This window comes from Peromyscus leucopus, chromosome 2, assembly GCF_004664715.2.
Source record: "Peromyscus leucopus breed LL Stock chromosome 2, UCI_PerLeu_2.1, whole genome shotgun sequence".
NCBI lineage: Eukaryota > Metazoa > Chordata > Mammalia > Rodentia > Cricetidae > Peromyscus > Peromyscus leucopus.
The window spans coordinates 71,517,834-71,533,354 of NC_051064.1; the positions used below are offsets into that span (position 1 = coordinate 71,517,834).

The window sequence follows — 15,521 nt, forward strand, 5'->3', positions numbered from 1 at the left end:
CATGGAGAGTCATTTGACAAAAGTAACCCTTGATTGATAAAACACCTGCCATCAGATTGGCCTATGGGCAAGCTTGTGGGATGTTTTCATGATTGGTGATTGATGTAGGAGGGCCCAGCTCACTGTACATGGTAACACCCCTGGGCTGGTGATTCTGAGCACTATAAGAAAGCAATGTGAGCAAGCTACAAAGAGAAAGCTATTAATCACTAATCCTTCCTGGCCCCTGCCTCTAGGTTCTTGCTTTAAGTTCCTGCCCTGACTCCCTTAGATGATGGACCATGATATGGAATAAACCATTTATTTCATCCACAGGTTGCTTATGGTCACAATGTTTTATCACAGCAATATAAAACCTAACTAAAACACTAACTTTCCAGTTGTCTAAGGCAATACTATTTAGAGTCATCCTTGTGTCTCCTTCTTCTCAGAAACAATTTCTACTTAGTCAGCAAATCTGTCCATTGTAGCAGGAATCTTAAAGAGTCTTATTAATAAAATCAAACCCAGGGCCAAGTATTGGGGTGAAATGCTGGAAGATCAGAGAGACAGAACAAGCCACTGCTACCTCACCTCACCGGATCCTCAGCTGATCTGGTTTCCTCAGACTGGAGGCCTCTGAGTCCTCATCCAGAATGGGTCTCAGCTGAATTGCTGCTAGAAGCCTGAATGCTTAACCAGCCAAATGCTCAACCAGCCAAATGCTTCTAGTTTCTGGTCCTCACACCTTATATATATTTCTGCTTTTTACCACCACTCCCTGGGATTAAAGGCTTACTTTCTGGGATTAAAGGCGTGATGAGTCACCATGCCTGGCTGTATCCTTGAACACATGGATTTCTGCCTCTGGAATGCTAGGATTAAAGGCGTGTGCTACCACTGCCTATCCTTTATGTTTAATATTGTGGCTGTTCTGTCTCTGATCCCAGATAAGTTTATTAGCATGCACAATATTTGGGGGAATACAGTACCACAGTCAATTCCAACATAAAAATAAATCAAGATGCAAGACTCTGTCTACTACATCGACCTCTCAGCCCACACCATCATCGCCTTTTGTCTGTGGAATGGGCTCCTAACTGGTATTGTTTCTGCTCTTAACATTTTAGTTGATCATCATTTAGCAACATAGCAATCCTATTAGGACAGTAGTTAAGTCATAGCATTTCTCTGTTCAACTAATAACAGTGCATTTCACGTAGAGAAGAAATAAAGTCCTTGAAATTACCTACAACAACTAATTTTTTGCAAACTCATTGGTCTATACATTTTCTCTGATTTCATCATCAAAAATCTGCCTTGAAAGATATCAAACACATACCCACATCAGTGATGTGGGACTTGGTTTTTAATAAACTGTCATCTTCTCAGAGAGAAGTCCTTGTCATCTTTACTTTCCCTCTTTTGCAACTAGTACTCCAAAATATTCAACACGTTATTACTTTTCTGAAATGCTTACTCTTTTTCTTTCTGTAGAGTATAAGTGCATAAGCTATTATCCCCACTCTGCACCTAGCATCTAGAAGAGTGCTTGGCATATAGTGACTATTAGTGAATAAGTAAGTGCTTGAATGATTGATGTGTCATCTTTTAAAACATCTTTCTTCATTTGTTTAATGAATGAGCACATCCTTTAGTTAACATGTCAAGGTTTTCTGTGCAAATGTGGCTTCCAAAATAGATCATAAATATATTAAACACCAATCTGGTATATACTGTTAGCTGTCTCAAGGATAGTTTAATGTAATTTTCAAAGTGCAAATCTTGTTTATGTTGTCTTACAAATCAACACTTACTATTGACTCATAACATAATTGGAAGCTTTTAATAAAGTCAAATTAACTACTGAGCCTCATTATTTCATGTATAATGGTGCCTTGGGAGGTTTGCGGAACTTCTTTCTTTTTAAAAAAAAATCATGTGCAAAGCACAGTGCTAAACCAAATTCTTGCTTCTGCAGTGAGATTCAAGCCACATGTATCTTTGTAGCCAACAATATCAAAAACATTATAATATTCTTCTGCATGGTCTTGGGGTCATCATCAATTCTTTCTTGTATACATTTTACTTATTTCCAAGCCAATATAACTATCAAAAACCTCTAACTATGTTGTTAAACTGCTCAGAAATCTCTACAGTTTTTGTTTTATTATTAAAACAAAATTCAATCTTATGCAGCAGGTGTGCACACCTCTGTATTCTACATGCCACCTGTATTCCCTACATTAAATTTTAATGTTTTCTACTCCACATGCCAATCATTGTGTTTACTTCTCTCTCTTATACAGTCTACCTCTTTTCTGTACAATATTTCTGAATCTGGAATATGTGAGAAGAGTGCATATCCAGGTTGGAGCAGGTGATTGATAAGCATAGAAAATTGTGATGTTATTTCTGCTTTGGATGCAAGCTCTCAATCCTACTAAACAACCTAAAGATTATGTTTGCCTGGCTTTTATAGCCACAATGTTCTCCAGGAATATGATGAACTTCTAGTCAGCTACATCCTACAGGTCTTCTCTATATGACTTCTTGTCAAGCTGAGCTCTGTGTATTAGTACTATGGCTTATGAACTAAATGTAACCCTGTGAATCTGTCCTCTTAAAATGCTCTTTCTGAAGATGAAGTATCTCTCACCTCTTTGCATCTGCTACTTATGGAACAACAGAGGGAGGGGAGGATGAGATGGGAGGGAAAGAAGGAAAAACCTTCTTTCTTCACATAGGAATTGTGGCCAGCTTCTTCATCCTTCCCAAGTACCACCTATATGCCTGGCAAAGAAAAAGAATCATGTCCCTGCCAGACAAAATCCTGTCAGTGGTCCTCCACTGCCTTCACTGAGGCCTCAGATCTGGCATAATTTGTTTGCCATCCCTGGTCTCTGGGCTCATTTTTTACCACTTGTATCTCATGGCTCGAACCCATGTTTTGAGATTTGAAAGTGTCTCGCCCAGGTAACTGCATCACTGCCCAGCTTCTCTGCCTGGAAAAGTGTACCTTCTTCTTCAAGACTCAGCCCTGCTCCTCCTCCTCCTCCTCCTCCTCCTCCTCCTCCTCCTCCTCCTCTGAGATTTCTTCCTTAGTACCCTGGGTCAGAATGTCCAAGCTTGGGGAAACCCTACCATACTACAGGGGCTTGACTCATTTATTTATTTTCTTTTCCCCTACAACTAGTCCTTGAGCTCTTTAAGCCAATTAGGTGGTTTTCATCTCAACAGCCATAAGTGCTAAGCACGCTGTCAGATAGTTTGTATCCATTTATCTTGCCAACAAAATGATTCCTCACTTTCCTTTTCTTTCTTGTTCATCCAACAAGAGTCCAGGGCAAGTACAGAAGGGCATGGTGGAATTCAATTTAAGCAAAAATGAGATTTCTACCTTCTAATCTTTCAGGTAATAGAGTGAAAATCCAGACTTAGCTACCCACTGTCATTCTTTCACAAAAAGTACCTAGTGAGGATGACTATAGCTGAAAGCAATCGATGAGATGAATTTCATTTATCCTTACTATAAAAGGAAAAAATAAAAAAGATACAAATGAACTGTCCTAAGTATGAATTCACTAACAGAATTTCTCCATGACAATTTCACAGTAAAATATGCTCTGGGTTTTGTTTTTGTTTTTGTTTTGTTGTTGTTGTTTTGACAAATGTCTGCCACAGATACACTGGGCATTGTCCTTCAGCCATGGCCATGTTAAATGTTCACACTGATAATGAGGAATAGCTTTACCAGAATGTGGGAACCACGAAATCTATGAAAGATTTATACAGACTTCTAATGCCTTTTAACTGGGAATATTCAAATATATATTTATCCAGAAGAAATCTCTCCTGGGTCCTTCCAGTTAAAACTCCATCATCATTAAGCCCCAAATATTCTCAAACTAATGAAGAGTTGTTTCTACAACTTTCACTTTATGTTTCTATGACCACAAAATTGGCCAAATGAAACTTACCTATTAACCACCAGACTTTTCATCCCAGGAGTTAGGCCAGCAGCCCATGTGTGTGCATGTTTTAAGAAATCTAAAGGTAGCTATCAAATTAAAAACACCATCATACTTGTTCTTCTTTTATGGCACCAAGGGATTTGTCAGTTGATTAATCTATATATGATTCGTATCCCTGTTTCTCTGAAGTAGAAAACTGTTTTAAAGTCTAAGATAGCTGAGACTTCATTACTTCTTGCAAAATAGAATTTATATAAGTAGTAGCATCCCACTGGGGTGCATTAACATGAGTGATTGCCATTACATGCAATCTACCACAACAAATGGTTTCATTGCCTTCAGTGACAGTAGCATCTTCAAATGTGATTCACACTTATCACTAATGAAAATTAGGGAATATTTCACACTTTCTGATTTTTCTATATTCCTTTTGCGGCAACATGACTTCTTCTACATTTGTAAATTATGGAATAATATATGTGGCAGGCAATTCATGAATGTGTTTCTCTGGGCAGCTAGACCTGTGTCACTGGGCTCCTCAAAACACGTACTAAAAAAAAAATAAAAATAATAAAAATAAATAAATAAAAAAAATAAATAAATAAATAAAAAAACAAAAAAAAAAAAAAAAAAAAAAAACCTGCCGGGCGTTGGGCGCACGCCTTTAATCCCAGCACTCGGGAGGCAGAGCCAGGCGGATCTCTGTGAGTTCGAGGCCAGCCTGGGCTACCAAGTGAGCTCCAGGAAAGGCGCAAAGCTACACAGAGAAACCCTGTCTCAAAAAACAAAAAACAAAAAACAAAAAACAAAAAACAAAAAAAAAAAAAAAAAAAAAAAACACGTACTATGCTATGCCCCACATTTCAATTTAATTCCTTTTCATTTTAAATATGCTGAAGTCACTGCTAAGGGTTTATGCTAAGGCAGTGGTTTGGTCTCCAGCTAATAACACAACATCTCTACATTGGAAGGTGTATTGTGTATTACATACACTGTTTGAAAGCCTGGTAATGTAACAAAGATCAGTTTCCCCATTCTTTACTAAGGATTAAATTAAATCTCTGAGTCAAGTAACCTGCTCAGGGTCACTACTATTGGGAAACTGGGTGAAGATTCGAATACAGGTCCATCTGACACCAAAGCCTGAGCTTTTATTCTGAAACAAGGTCATCATTAAGTATATGTGTTAGCGCTGTTATCTCCTCTTCCTGTTTGAGAAAAGCAGATGCTGTGACCAAGCATTTTCCTGTCTAGTCAATGTCGAAATGCATAGGAAAAGTGCTCAAGTCCACAGGGCTAGAAATCATGTGGCATTTAGTCATTTTCCTTGCTTTGACTTCTAGCAGATTCTTTCTCTAGAGTTAGGGCCAATTGTTTTCTTCTAATGATGAGGGAGGGTAGCCTGAGGCTGTCCTGGGAACAGCAAGTTTATTTATCATCCTTTTCTTTGTTCTGTGGGTAATATCCAGCATGCATCTCTGATTGGCCCCATGAGGAGAGATATGCTAATTTTCTACTCTACAAGGAAAAACATTGTACAAAAGATGGCTATTCCCTGATGTTATAAATGCAATTTTAAGCAATTATAAGAGAATATACATATTTATTAAAACTCATCTCTATACCAAAAATTTCATGGAACAGAGATTTCATCACAATCAAAAGTTATAAACAATAGAACTGAATGTTAAAGATATTCAGAACCTCCATAAGTTGGAAACCTGTGAAAAATATATAATAGCAATGAGTGCCACTTTTAGCAATCAATAAAAATATTTGGAGTAAAACCAATTGTTAAGCACCTTGCCAGAACTAGAACCTGAAGGTGAGATCTCATTAATTCAATGAAATAGAACATTTCCAGAAAGTCTATATTATTCTTGAAGAAAGTATAGATAGACAAAGCCTTTGTTTTTAAAAGTAGGACTCCCCAGGGAAGAGCATACCAATTGGTTTTCCAATAATAAATGGTGTTGTACTCATTTCTCGAAACCCCAAGAGACCACCAAGGAGCCGGCTTCTGATACAAGCACATAAGGGTCCTTTTATTGTCAGGTTCAACCTGGGCCACTGTCAGGCAGATGGAAGGAAATGAAGTGGTGACCATGGGTGCAGGGGTAGAGAGTTTTTATAGGGAAAACCCCCAAGCTGGGAATTACGTGTTTTGGCATCTTGGGGTTGGGTAAAAGGGATATGGAGCAAAGTGATTTTTATATTACAATTTAAAAAATAAAAGAAATATTTTTAATAGGATTTCTTTTTATTAAGACAGAAAAGCAAGGATCAGCACTGGTTCTTGACTTTGGCATTGCCTCTTTTTCTTACTTTCTACCTTTGATCCTCTTTCCCAGGTTTTTGGCCAACACCACTTTCAGAGGTCTCAGTGGCTCCATCAAAGTAAAAGGTTCTACCATCATCAGCTCAGAAAACAACTTTTTCATCTGGAACTTGCAGCATGACCCTGTGGGAAAGCCCATGTGGACTCGCCTGGGCAGCTGGCAAGGGGGACGAATTGTCATGGACTCTGGAATATGGCCAGAGCAGGCCCAGAGGCACAAAACCCACTACCAGCACCCAAATAAGTTACACTTGAGAGTGGTGACCTTGATTGAACACCCATTTGTTTTCACAAGAGAAGTAGATGATGAAGGCTTATGCCCTGCTGGACAACTCTGTCTAGACCCAATGACTAATGACTCTTCCATATTGGACAGCCTGTTTAACAGCCTCCATAGCAGTAATGATACAGTGCCAATCAAATTCAAGAAGTGCTGCTATGGGTATTGCATTGATCTGCTGGAACAGCTAGCAGAAGACATGAACTTTGACTTTGACCTCTACATTGTAGGGGATGGAAAGTATGGAGCTTGGAAAAATGGTCATTGGACTGGGCTGGTTGGTGATCTCTTGAGTGGAACTGCCAACATGGCAGTCACCTCTTTCAGCATCAATACTGCACGAAGCCAGGTCATAGATTTTACCAGCCCTTTTTTCTCAACCAGTTTGGGCATCTTAGTGAGGACTCGAGACACAGCAGCTCCAATTGGAGCCTTCATGTGGCCACTTCACTGGACCATGTGGCTGGGGATTTTTGTAGCTCTGCATATCACTGCCATCTTTCTCACTCTCTATGAATGGAAGAGCCCATTCGGTATGACTCCTAAGGGGCGGAATAGAAACAAAGTATTCTCCTTCTCTTCTGCCTTGAATGTCTGCTATGCCCTTCTGTTTGGCAGAACAGCAGCCATCAAACCCCCAAAATGCTGGACTGGAAGATTTCTGATGAATCTTTGGGCCATTTTCTGTATGTTTTGCCTTTCTACATACACGGCGAACTTGGCTGCTGTCATGGTAGGTGAGAAGATCTATGAAGAGCTTTCTGGGATTCATGACCCTAAGGTAATTGTTTGCTTTACTCCAGCTTTCCTTGGTTGCCATGATAATTCCATGTGTTTTGTCTACTTCTGTGGTAGTTCTGTCTCTTCATTTGATTCAAGAATATTCTCTAAGTTGGCTCAGTCAGTAAAGGAAGTGTAGCACAAGATGAGGACCTGCATTTTGTCCATAGAGCTCACATAAAAAGCTTGGAGGGGAGGGTTGGCATCTACATCCGATCCTAGTGCTGCAGAGGTGGAGACATGTGGATTGTTGGCCAGTGAGTTCAGTGAGCTAGGATAGTGAGACACCTGTATCTAAACACAAGATGGCTGACATCCTGAGCAGTAACCTTCAACATCAACTGCTTACATCCACATGCACATACACATAGATGTACAGGCACACACAGAAATGCACCTACATACATGTATACACAGGAGCAGGCACACATGAATTTTCTCTCTGACAACTGCATAGACCGGTTAAAAAGGGTTTACCTAGTTAAACTAAATGGATTATGACCATCATTGTTATCTGTTATTATTTTATTAAATGAAACAAAATGGGGAGTGTTATTAACATTTGTTTTAAAGACAATATTGCTTGTGCAAACATCTGTTAGTGTAGCTTCTCTTGGTTGTTAAGCCATCTGACAGAATGGCTGTGGGGAGCAGTTTTGCAGCACAACAATAGTTTATAGCATTTTACCCACAGAAATCCTAACAAACTGATCAATTACTTTGGGGGGAAATTAATAGAAATAAATAAGAGAGACCATATTTTAAGTAGAAAAAGCATTTGTTTTATTGTTAAAATACCCAAAGAAATGGAAAGAGCTGACATGTTATCGCAAGCACACTGGGGTCAGCTGTGAGGAACCTTACAAGAATCAGAAGAAGGAATTCTGAACTGAGCTGGCAAGATTAGCTAAGGGTAGGGTGTTCTTACAGAGTAAGGAAAGCTGTATAGTCAGCCACTTTGGGTAAAGGAAGGGTCCCGACAGTGTCCTTAGAATGTCCACAGGCATTTGAAAATATTGTATCTGTCTTAGATGCCTCAGACGTCCAGCTAGGCAAGTAGAAGAAAGTGGGGAGGGAAGACAGAAACAAATCAAGATGGAGTGATTATTTTAGCTTGACTGGACCTGGAATGACCTAGGGTATGTGACTCCAGAGAGCTGTAACTGAGGAGGGAGTACCTACCCAGAACGTGGGAAGCACCATCCCGTGGTCTGCAGGCCAAAAATGAATGAAAATAAGAAAACAGAGGCCAGGTGAACATTAACATTCACATCTCCCTGCTTCCTGACTGCGGGCATATGACACACTCTCTTACACTCATGGCATCATGGCTTCTTTGCAATTGTCTGTATAACCTCAACATAAAATTAAATCTCTTCTTGCATTAATTTATTTTTGTTGGATATTAGGCTCTAGCAGTAAGAAAAGCAATTAGCAATACATGTGTAATACTCAGGCAAGGATAGCCATGTCTATGTTCTCTCTGGATTAAAATGGAATCCCTTTCAATGGGTGAGTAAATAGAGACTCCAGCCTAACTAATTCCAGGGAAGCCTTTGGAATCAGGCCCAAGGGTGTACTGAGGCACTGATGGAGATGCAGATCCTAAGTAGGGGTGCATTCAAATGTATGAAAAACAGCTGGTAGAGATGGGAAACACTAAGAACACACCATGATCAAAGCAAGATGAGTTAAGTCATCTTTCAAGTGGTGCAGCCATCATCATGCCTTTTTTGATGCCCCTCACCACTCACATTTCAAGGTATTGACCCATGTGTCATACGCCTCTTTTGAATAATTTTAATTCATTTCATAAGACATCAGAAAATTGGGAATTGCAGGTGGTGGTGGCTCACACCTTTAATTCCAGCACTCGGGAGCAGAGACAGGCGGATCTCTGTAAGTTCAAGGCCAGCCTGGTCTACAGAGCAAGACCCAGGACAGTCACCAAAACTACACAAAGAAACCTTGTCTCAAAAAAAAAAAAAAAAAAAAGGAATCTATCAACTGTTCTCAGTAGCCGATGGAGTAGCCCAGAGGACTGGTGACATCACCAGAGAATTTTCATAAACAGTTGTGATGAAAACGTAAAGTCTCTGCCACGACCAAAAGAACAAGAGGAATTTCACCTATATGCAACTACAAATATCCCAAAGTGTGAAATCAACCCACAAGAATGGATTGAGCTAAAATCGCTTCACTAACTAGGAAAGGAATTGTGTTGCTTCTTAATGAACACTTGGGGTTTTATGTTATGAGCTGGAATCCAGCCAAATGCAAATAAGTTCTTTAGAATAAACAAATGCATCACCCCAAAGATAGACGTTGGTGATGCACCAGCATTCACACTCTACAGCAGTGTTAGCATCTGCCACTTATCATTTCCCCCAGTAGTCCTGTAGATCTCTTGAAGATTCAGTCTTGATAGACTTACTGTAGGCTTTGTGCAAGAATCTTAGCAATGTGACTTTGCAATTAAAAACTGAAAATGGGAACTATTTATCCCACTCTAGTACAAAAACAATCTAATCTATGCCTGTTGTGCAGATTCCAGATGACTACCGTATGTAAAAGGCCGAGCCAAAACTAACTAGAGTTTCATTCATCAGAAGTAGGTTGGCCAAAGTAAAGTCATGGGTGCCGTGTTTGAAAACCTGAAGCTGTAGCCAGTCAGAAGATTAAGAAGAAAATCAGACAGGTAAACCATACAGAGCAGAATAACTTCTAAGGAAAAAAGTACTTAGGAAGCTGAGGAGATGTTCGGTAAGTAAAATGCTTGCTGTGCAAGCATGAGGACCTGAGTTTGAATCCCCACTGCCCACTTTAAAAGCCAGACGTGGCTGTCTTTCACCCAGAATTGGTAGATGGAGCCATGAGTGTCTGTAGGGCTTGCTTGCTAGCTAGTGTAACTGAATAAGTGAGCTCTAGGTCCACTGGGAGACCCAGTCTCAAAAAATAAGATGGAGCTGGGCAGCGGTGGCACATGCCTTTAATTCCAGCACTCAGGAGGCAGAGCCAGGCAGATCTTTATGAGTTCAAGGCCAGCCTGGTCTACAGAGCAAGATGCAGGACAGGCACCAAAACTACACAGAGAAACCCTGCCTCAAAAAACAAACAAACAAGCAAATAAATAAATAAATAAGATGAAGAGTAACTGAGAAATAATCAATGCTGCCATCTACATGCAAATGAGAACATGTGCACATATACACAACATGTACAAACATATTACACACACACACACACACACACACACACACACACACACACACACAAGAAGTAGTCATTTACTCCCCAATGCCACCAAAATAAAGTAAACTTTTTAGAAAAATAAACTAGCCCACAAGAAAAAAAGTCTCCTGCCAGGTGGTGGTGGCGCATGCCTTTAATCCCAGAACTTTGGATTATGGTGAGTTTAAGGCCAGCCTGTTCTACAAAACGAGTTCCAGAACAGCCAGATCTGTTACATGGAGAAACCCTGTCTTGAAAAAAAAAAAAAAAAAGTCTCCCAACTGTACTGAGTCAATCTTGTGTTACAGCAGTTCAGTTCTCAATAATACAGACAAACCTAATATAAACTGCTTGGTCTGAGACAATGGATGAATACCCAATCAAGGCTCATAAAACAATGTATTTACTCATGCTGTTTCTATTTAAAAATCTGTCATGGAAAGCTTTAGACAGTCAGACATTCAGATTGGTCAGGCCAAGTACTTGATATCCATACTTGGTACCTGGATTTTTGTATAATAATGTTGATTACAGAGTTTTTCAGATTTTATTCAGACACATGGTATGATGTAAATTATGTAATTTATACACAGAGAGGTAAAGTGAGAATAGTTTTCAAACCCCTTGGTTACTCTGTGTTCATTCCTAAGCATAACATAGCTATAAGAAAGCTCTAAGGGTGTATGAGATGCCCAAGGAAGAAGGTAGCAGGGAGAATACTACTGTTTGAAGAAAAGCACAAGTAACAAGAATTCTGGATGTGAAAGAGGATGAGATTTTTGGAGAGATAAGGTGGAAGGAAAAGGAAGAAGGGATGCCCTGTGTCAAAACTCACAGGACCCTGACTGCCTTTCTGTAGACTGATTTCAAAGTTTTAATGTTGATATTACCTATCTACAGTGCTTAGCTTCTAAGTTGTTATTACAGAGGACAACAAAACCAGAAGGACTAGGAAATGTGGGGTGTGTGTGTGTGTGTGTGTGTGTGTGTGTGTGTGTGTGTGTGTGTGACTGTCTGTCTGTCTGAATGTGTCTTCATGTGTGTGTATTTCTGATCAAACTAAACCTTACAGGCCATAGACAGCTTAGCATATAAAGCTGATGGCCTTAGCTCCAACTTTGGAACTCTCATATCCTGGTTTGCTTTCTGGTGCTCCAATCAACATCATGACCAAAGGCTGCATGGGGAGGAAAGAGTTTATTTCATCTTCCTCTTCCAGGTCACAGTCCATCATAAAGGGAAGTCAGGGCAGGAATTCAAACCAGAGCAGTTTGGGACAGAGGAATAATCTTGCTTACTGGTTTTCTCTTTGGCTCTTGGCTGGCTTTCTTATACAGCATAGGCCCACGGTCCCAAGGGTACACTGCACACAGTGGGCTGGACCCTCCCCTGTCAATCAACAATCCAGAAAATGCGCATCAGGCATGCCCACAGGCCAGTCTGATTGAGGCAATCCTCTAGTTGAGATGCCTTCAGTTGGGCCTGTATAAAGGTGGCAGCTAATGCTCCCTAGAAGACTATATAAAGGTTAGAGAGCAGAATCCACAGGCTGCACATCTCATATGTCATGCATAGCCACACACTAATAGTAAGTAAATTTTTAAAAAGAAACTAAGTTTATGATGTAATTTTTTCCTATGTTTTTAAATTCCATTTTCTTTGTTTTAAGTTAGTTTTAGTTGAGAATTTTGTAAAGTGTATTTTGATCCCATTCACCTTCCCTCTCCCAATTCTTCCCAGATTCATTCCTTCCTCTATTCCCACCCAACTTTCTGTTGTTTTTCTCCCATCAAAACCAATTTGTGTTGCCCAAGAGTCCTCAGATGTATGGCTTTTCACTGGAGCATCGTCAATTTATTGGGGGCCATACTTTAAGAAAAAAAATTGACTCTTCCTTTCCCAGAAGGTAAAAATTGCTAATAGTCTCTGGGCCAGGGGTGGAACTGCAGCTCACCTCCCCTCCCCATGCTGAGGTTTGGTCTGACTTGGGCTTTAGTACAGGTCTTGTGCATGCGGTCACAATCAATGTGAGTTCGTATGTTCAGCTACCCTGCTGTGTCCAGAAGACATTGTTTCCTTATAGTCACCTACTGCCTCTGACACTTACACTTTTACTGTCCCCACTTCTGCAATGATCCCTGGGCCATTGGAGGAGTTGGTGCAGCAGATATATTCCACTTTGGGCTGGACATCCTGCGGTCCCTTATTCTCTGCAGTTTAGCAATTGATAGATCTCTGTGTTCATCTCACCTACTGCAAACAGAAGCTTCTTTGATGAGGGCTGATAAGTGCTTTAATCTAGGGGTATAATGATTGGTCATTAGGAGAATTATAGTAGTAGGTTCTCTTCCAGGGTCTAGGATCTGGGTAGTCAGATGGTACTAGGTACTGGTTTCATCTTATGGAGCAAGACTTCCAGCCAATCAGAAAGTGTTTGGTTACTCCCACAAGAGTTGTCCCACTATTGCACCAGTAGATATGTCCTGCCAAGTCAGTTGCTTTTATAGCTTGTAGGGACCACATCTGGATAAGAGTGATGATTCCTTTTCTCCTCCAGTAGTGTTCATAATACTTAGAGCACTATACAAGCTAGCCTATAAAGATTAAGTTTACAGGTCAGTACCAGCTTAATTTCTCCATGTTCTGTGACTCAAGTATGTGGTATTTTCAGCAATAGGTACCTTACTATCAAGTTATGGAAGGTAATGAAGAGTATTGTCAGTAGTTTGAAATGTTTGGGGATTCTTTGGGGCCCCACTGCCCAACAGCTGTAAAAGAAGTAACCCATTCATGTCACTGAACATTTTATTTGTGAGCCTCTGGTGTCTAGTATAGGCATTTTTGTCCCATTGTACGACAACTACTTTTCAACTCTTTTTACATAGATAGATAGATAGATAGATAGATAGATACATACATACATACATACATACATACATATATACATATAGATAGATAGATAGATAGATAGATAGATAGATAGATAGATATAGATTTTAAAAAGTTTCTATAGTAGTAGGTCTCCATATGACTTTTTGAAAAGTATTTAGGGCTATTTGTCCCTCCCAGTTTCCTTCTTTCACCCTACTTGCTCCTTCTCTACCCCAGTGTCTCCTTCATGTTCCATAATTCCATTTTAACAGTTTATACTAACTCCTTTCCCTTAAAAGTCCCTTCCCAATGATCCTTTAGAAATTTCCTGACCTCCATGGATATTTCAAATTAAAAACACATACCTGAAGATTCAAAGCTAACATCCACAAATGAGAGAAGAAAACATGTGACATATGTCTTTCTGGGCCTGGAGTACCTCACTCAGGGTGAGATTGTTCTAGCTCTAACCATTTATCTGTGATTTTCATTTCATTTTTTTCTCAATAGCTGAGTCGTATTCCACGTTTTAAAAAACTACCCCACATTTTAATTATCCATTCACATGTTGATGGACATCTACACATTATAGAATGGGGGGGTAATGACCAGCTATATATCAGACAGAGGGTTAGTATCTATAACTTATAAAGAGGTTAAAAAATGCATCAAGAAAACAAACAAGGGAATATTAAAAGGTGGCATTGAATTAAACAGAGTTCTCAAAAGATGAAATACAAATGGCTGAAAAACATCGTTTAGATGTTCAGTACCCTAGACCTTCAGGGAAATACAGATTAAAATAATTAAGATTTCATCTTACCCCAGTGAGAATGGCTAAATTTAAAAAAGAAAGAAAGAAAAGAAAGCAAATGCTGGCCTGGTGTGGAGGAAGCAGAACACTTACCAGTGCTGATGTAAGTGCGAACTGGCACAGCCACTGTAGAAGTCAGCATGGAGATGTCTCACAGTAGATCTTCCACATTATACCACTCTTAGGAATATACCTAAAGGGCTCTATATCCTACTACAGAGATACCTGCCCATCCTTGTTCATTGCTGCTGTGTTCACAGTAGCCAGGAAGTGGAAACAACATAGATTCCCATCCAGTTTTATTCTTAAATTCACTTTGTAACACTTCAGTTCTGATACAGGAGAACTTGCTTTTCTGTTTACACAGAAACATAGATTTCTTAAAGTTTGACATTTGTTTTTTTCTGATATAAGCTGAGAATCCCCCAAATCTGAATTAGAGGTGATACGTTATGTGGAGCATCCCTCTGATTCACTGTCGTCTCCTTTCACTACATATCCCTTCATCCCCAGTTAAGAAAATGAGTGTATTAGCCACCTAAGCATACTAAAGCTGATGAAAGCATACAAGAGCTCCATACCTTGTTTCCTAAAACTGCTTTTCTATTTTATATAATACTTTAAAGCATAATAATGGCATTTTCTTATTTTGTATAGTTTATATTTCTTATTATTTGAAATATGGAATATGATCTCTGGCTGATCTTGGATCTTACCAATTGGTAGCCCTCCTAGCCAGGATCTGCATTTCTCTACCACTCCTACCAGTCACAATGTCATAGACATGTGCCTCCTTTCCTAAGTTTTATGTGTTAGAGATTCAAACTCAAGTCTTCATGTTTATGCATCAAGTGCTTTACTCACTCATTTCCCCAGCACCTGGGATATATTTTATATAATCTCTCTTGCTTTCGTTAAATATAAGTCTTAGAAATATAAAGTATCTCTTGGAGATAATATACTTGAACAACAAAAAAATTTTAAAAGCCTATTGACTTAAAAAATAAGATTTATGGTAACCTGTATTTATACAGGGTCTGCCTAGAAATTGAGGTTTAGTAGCAAAAGCACCCATAAAGTTGATGACAGACAACTTACAGTAAATGAAACACCTTCATTTTTCTTTAATATAATTGTTTAGCATGCAAGCTGTTCATTCACACAATTAATAAAACTGTTAAGAATTAAGAGGGTGAATACTTTATCACCATTTCAGTGTTAAGTTTCATTGGCTTCAACCAACCGTGTGAATCA

At 39.4% G+C, this 15,521-nt stretch overlaps 1 protein-coding gene across 1 annotated transcript in view; it reads left to right on the forward strand.

The window, feature by feature from the left end:
• The window catches only part of Grin3a (glutamate ionotropic receptor NMDA type subunit 3A), a 188,544-nt gene that overhangs the window by 75,743 nt on the left and 97,280 nt on the right, over window positions 1-15,521 (forward strand). The window contains exon 3 of the mRNA XM_028861233.2: window positions 6,305-7,352. Within this exon, the coding sequence (XP_028717066.1) occupies window positions 6,305-7,352 (1,048 nt within the window). The remainder of the gene's footprint in view (window positions 1-6,304; window positions 7,353-15,521) is intronic.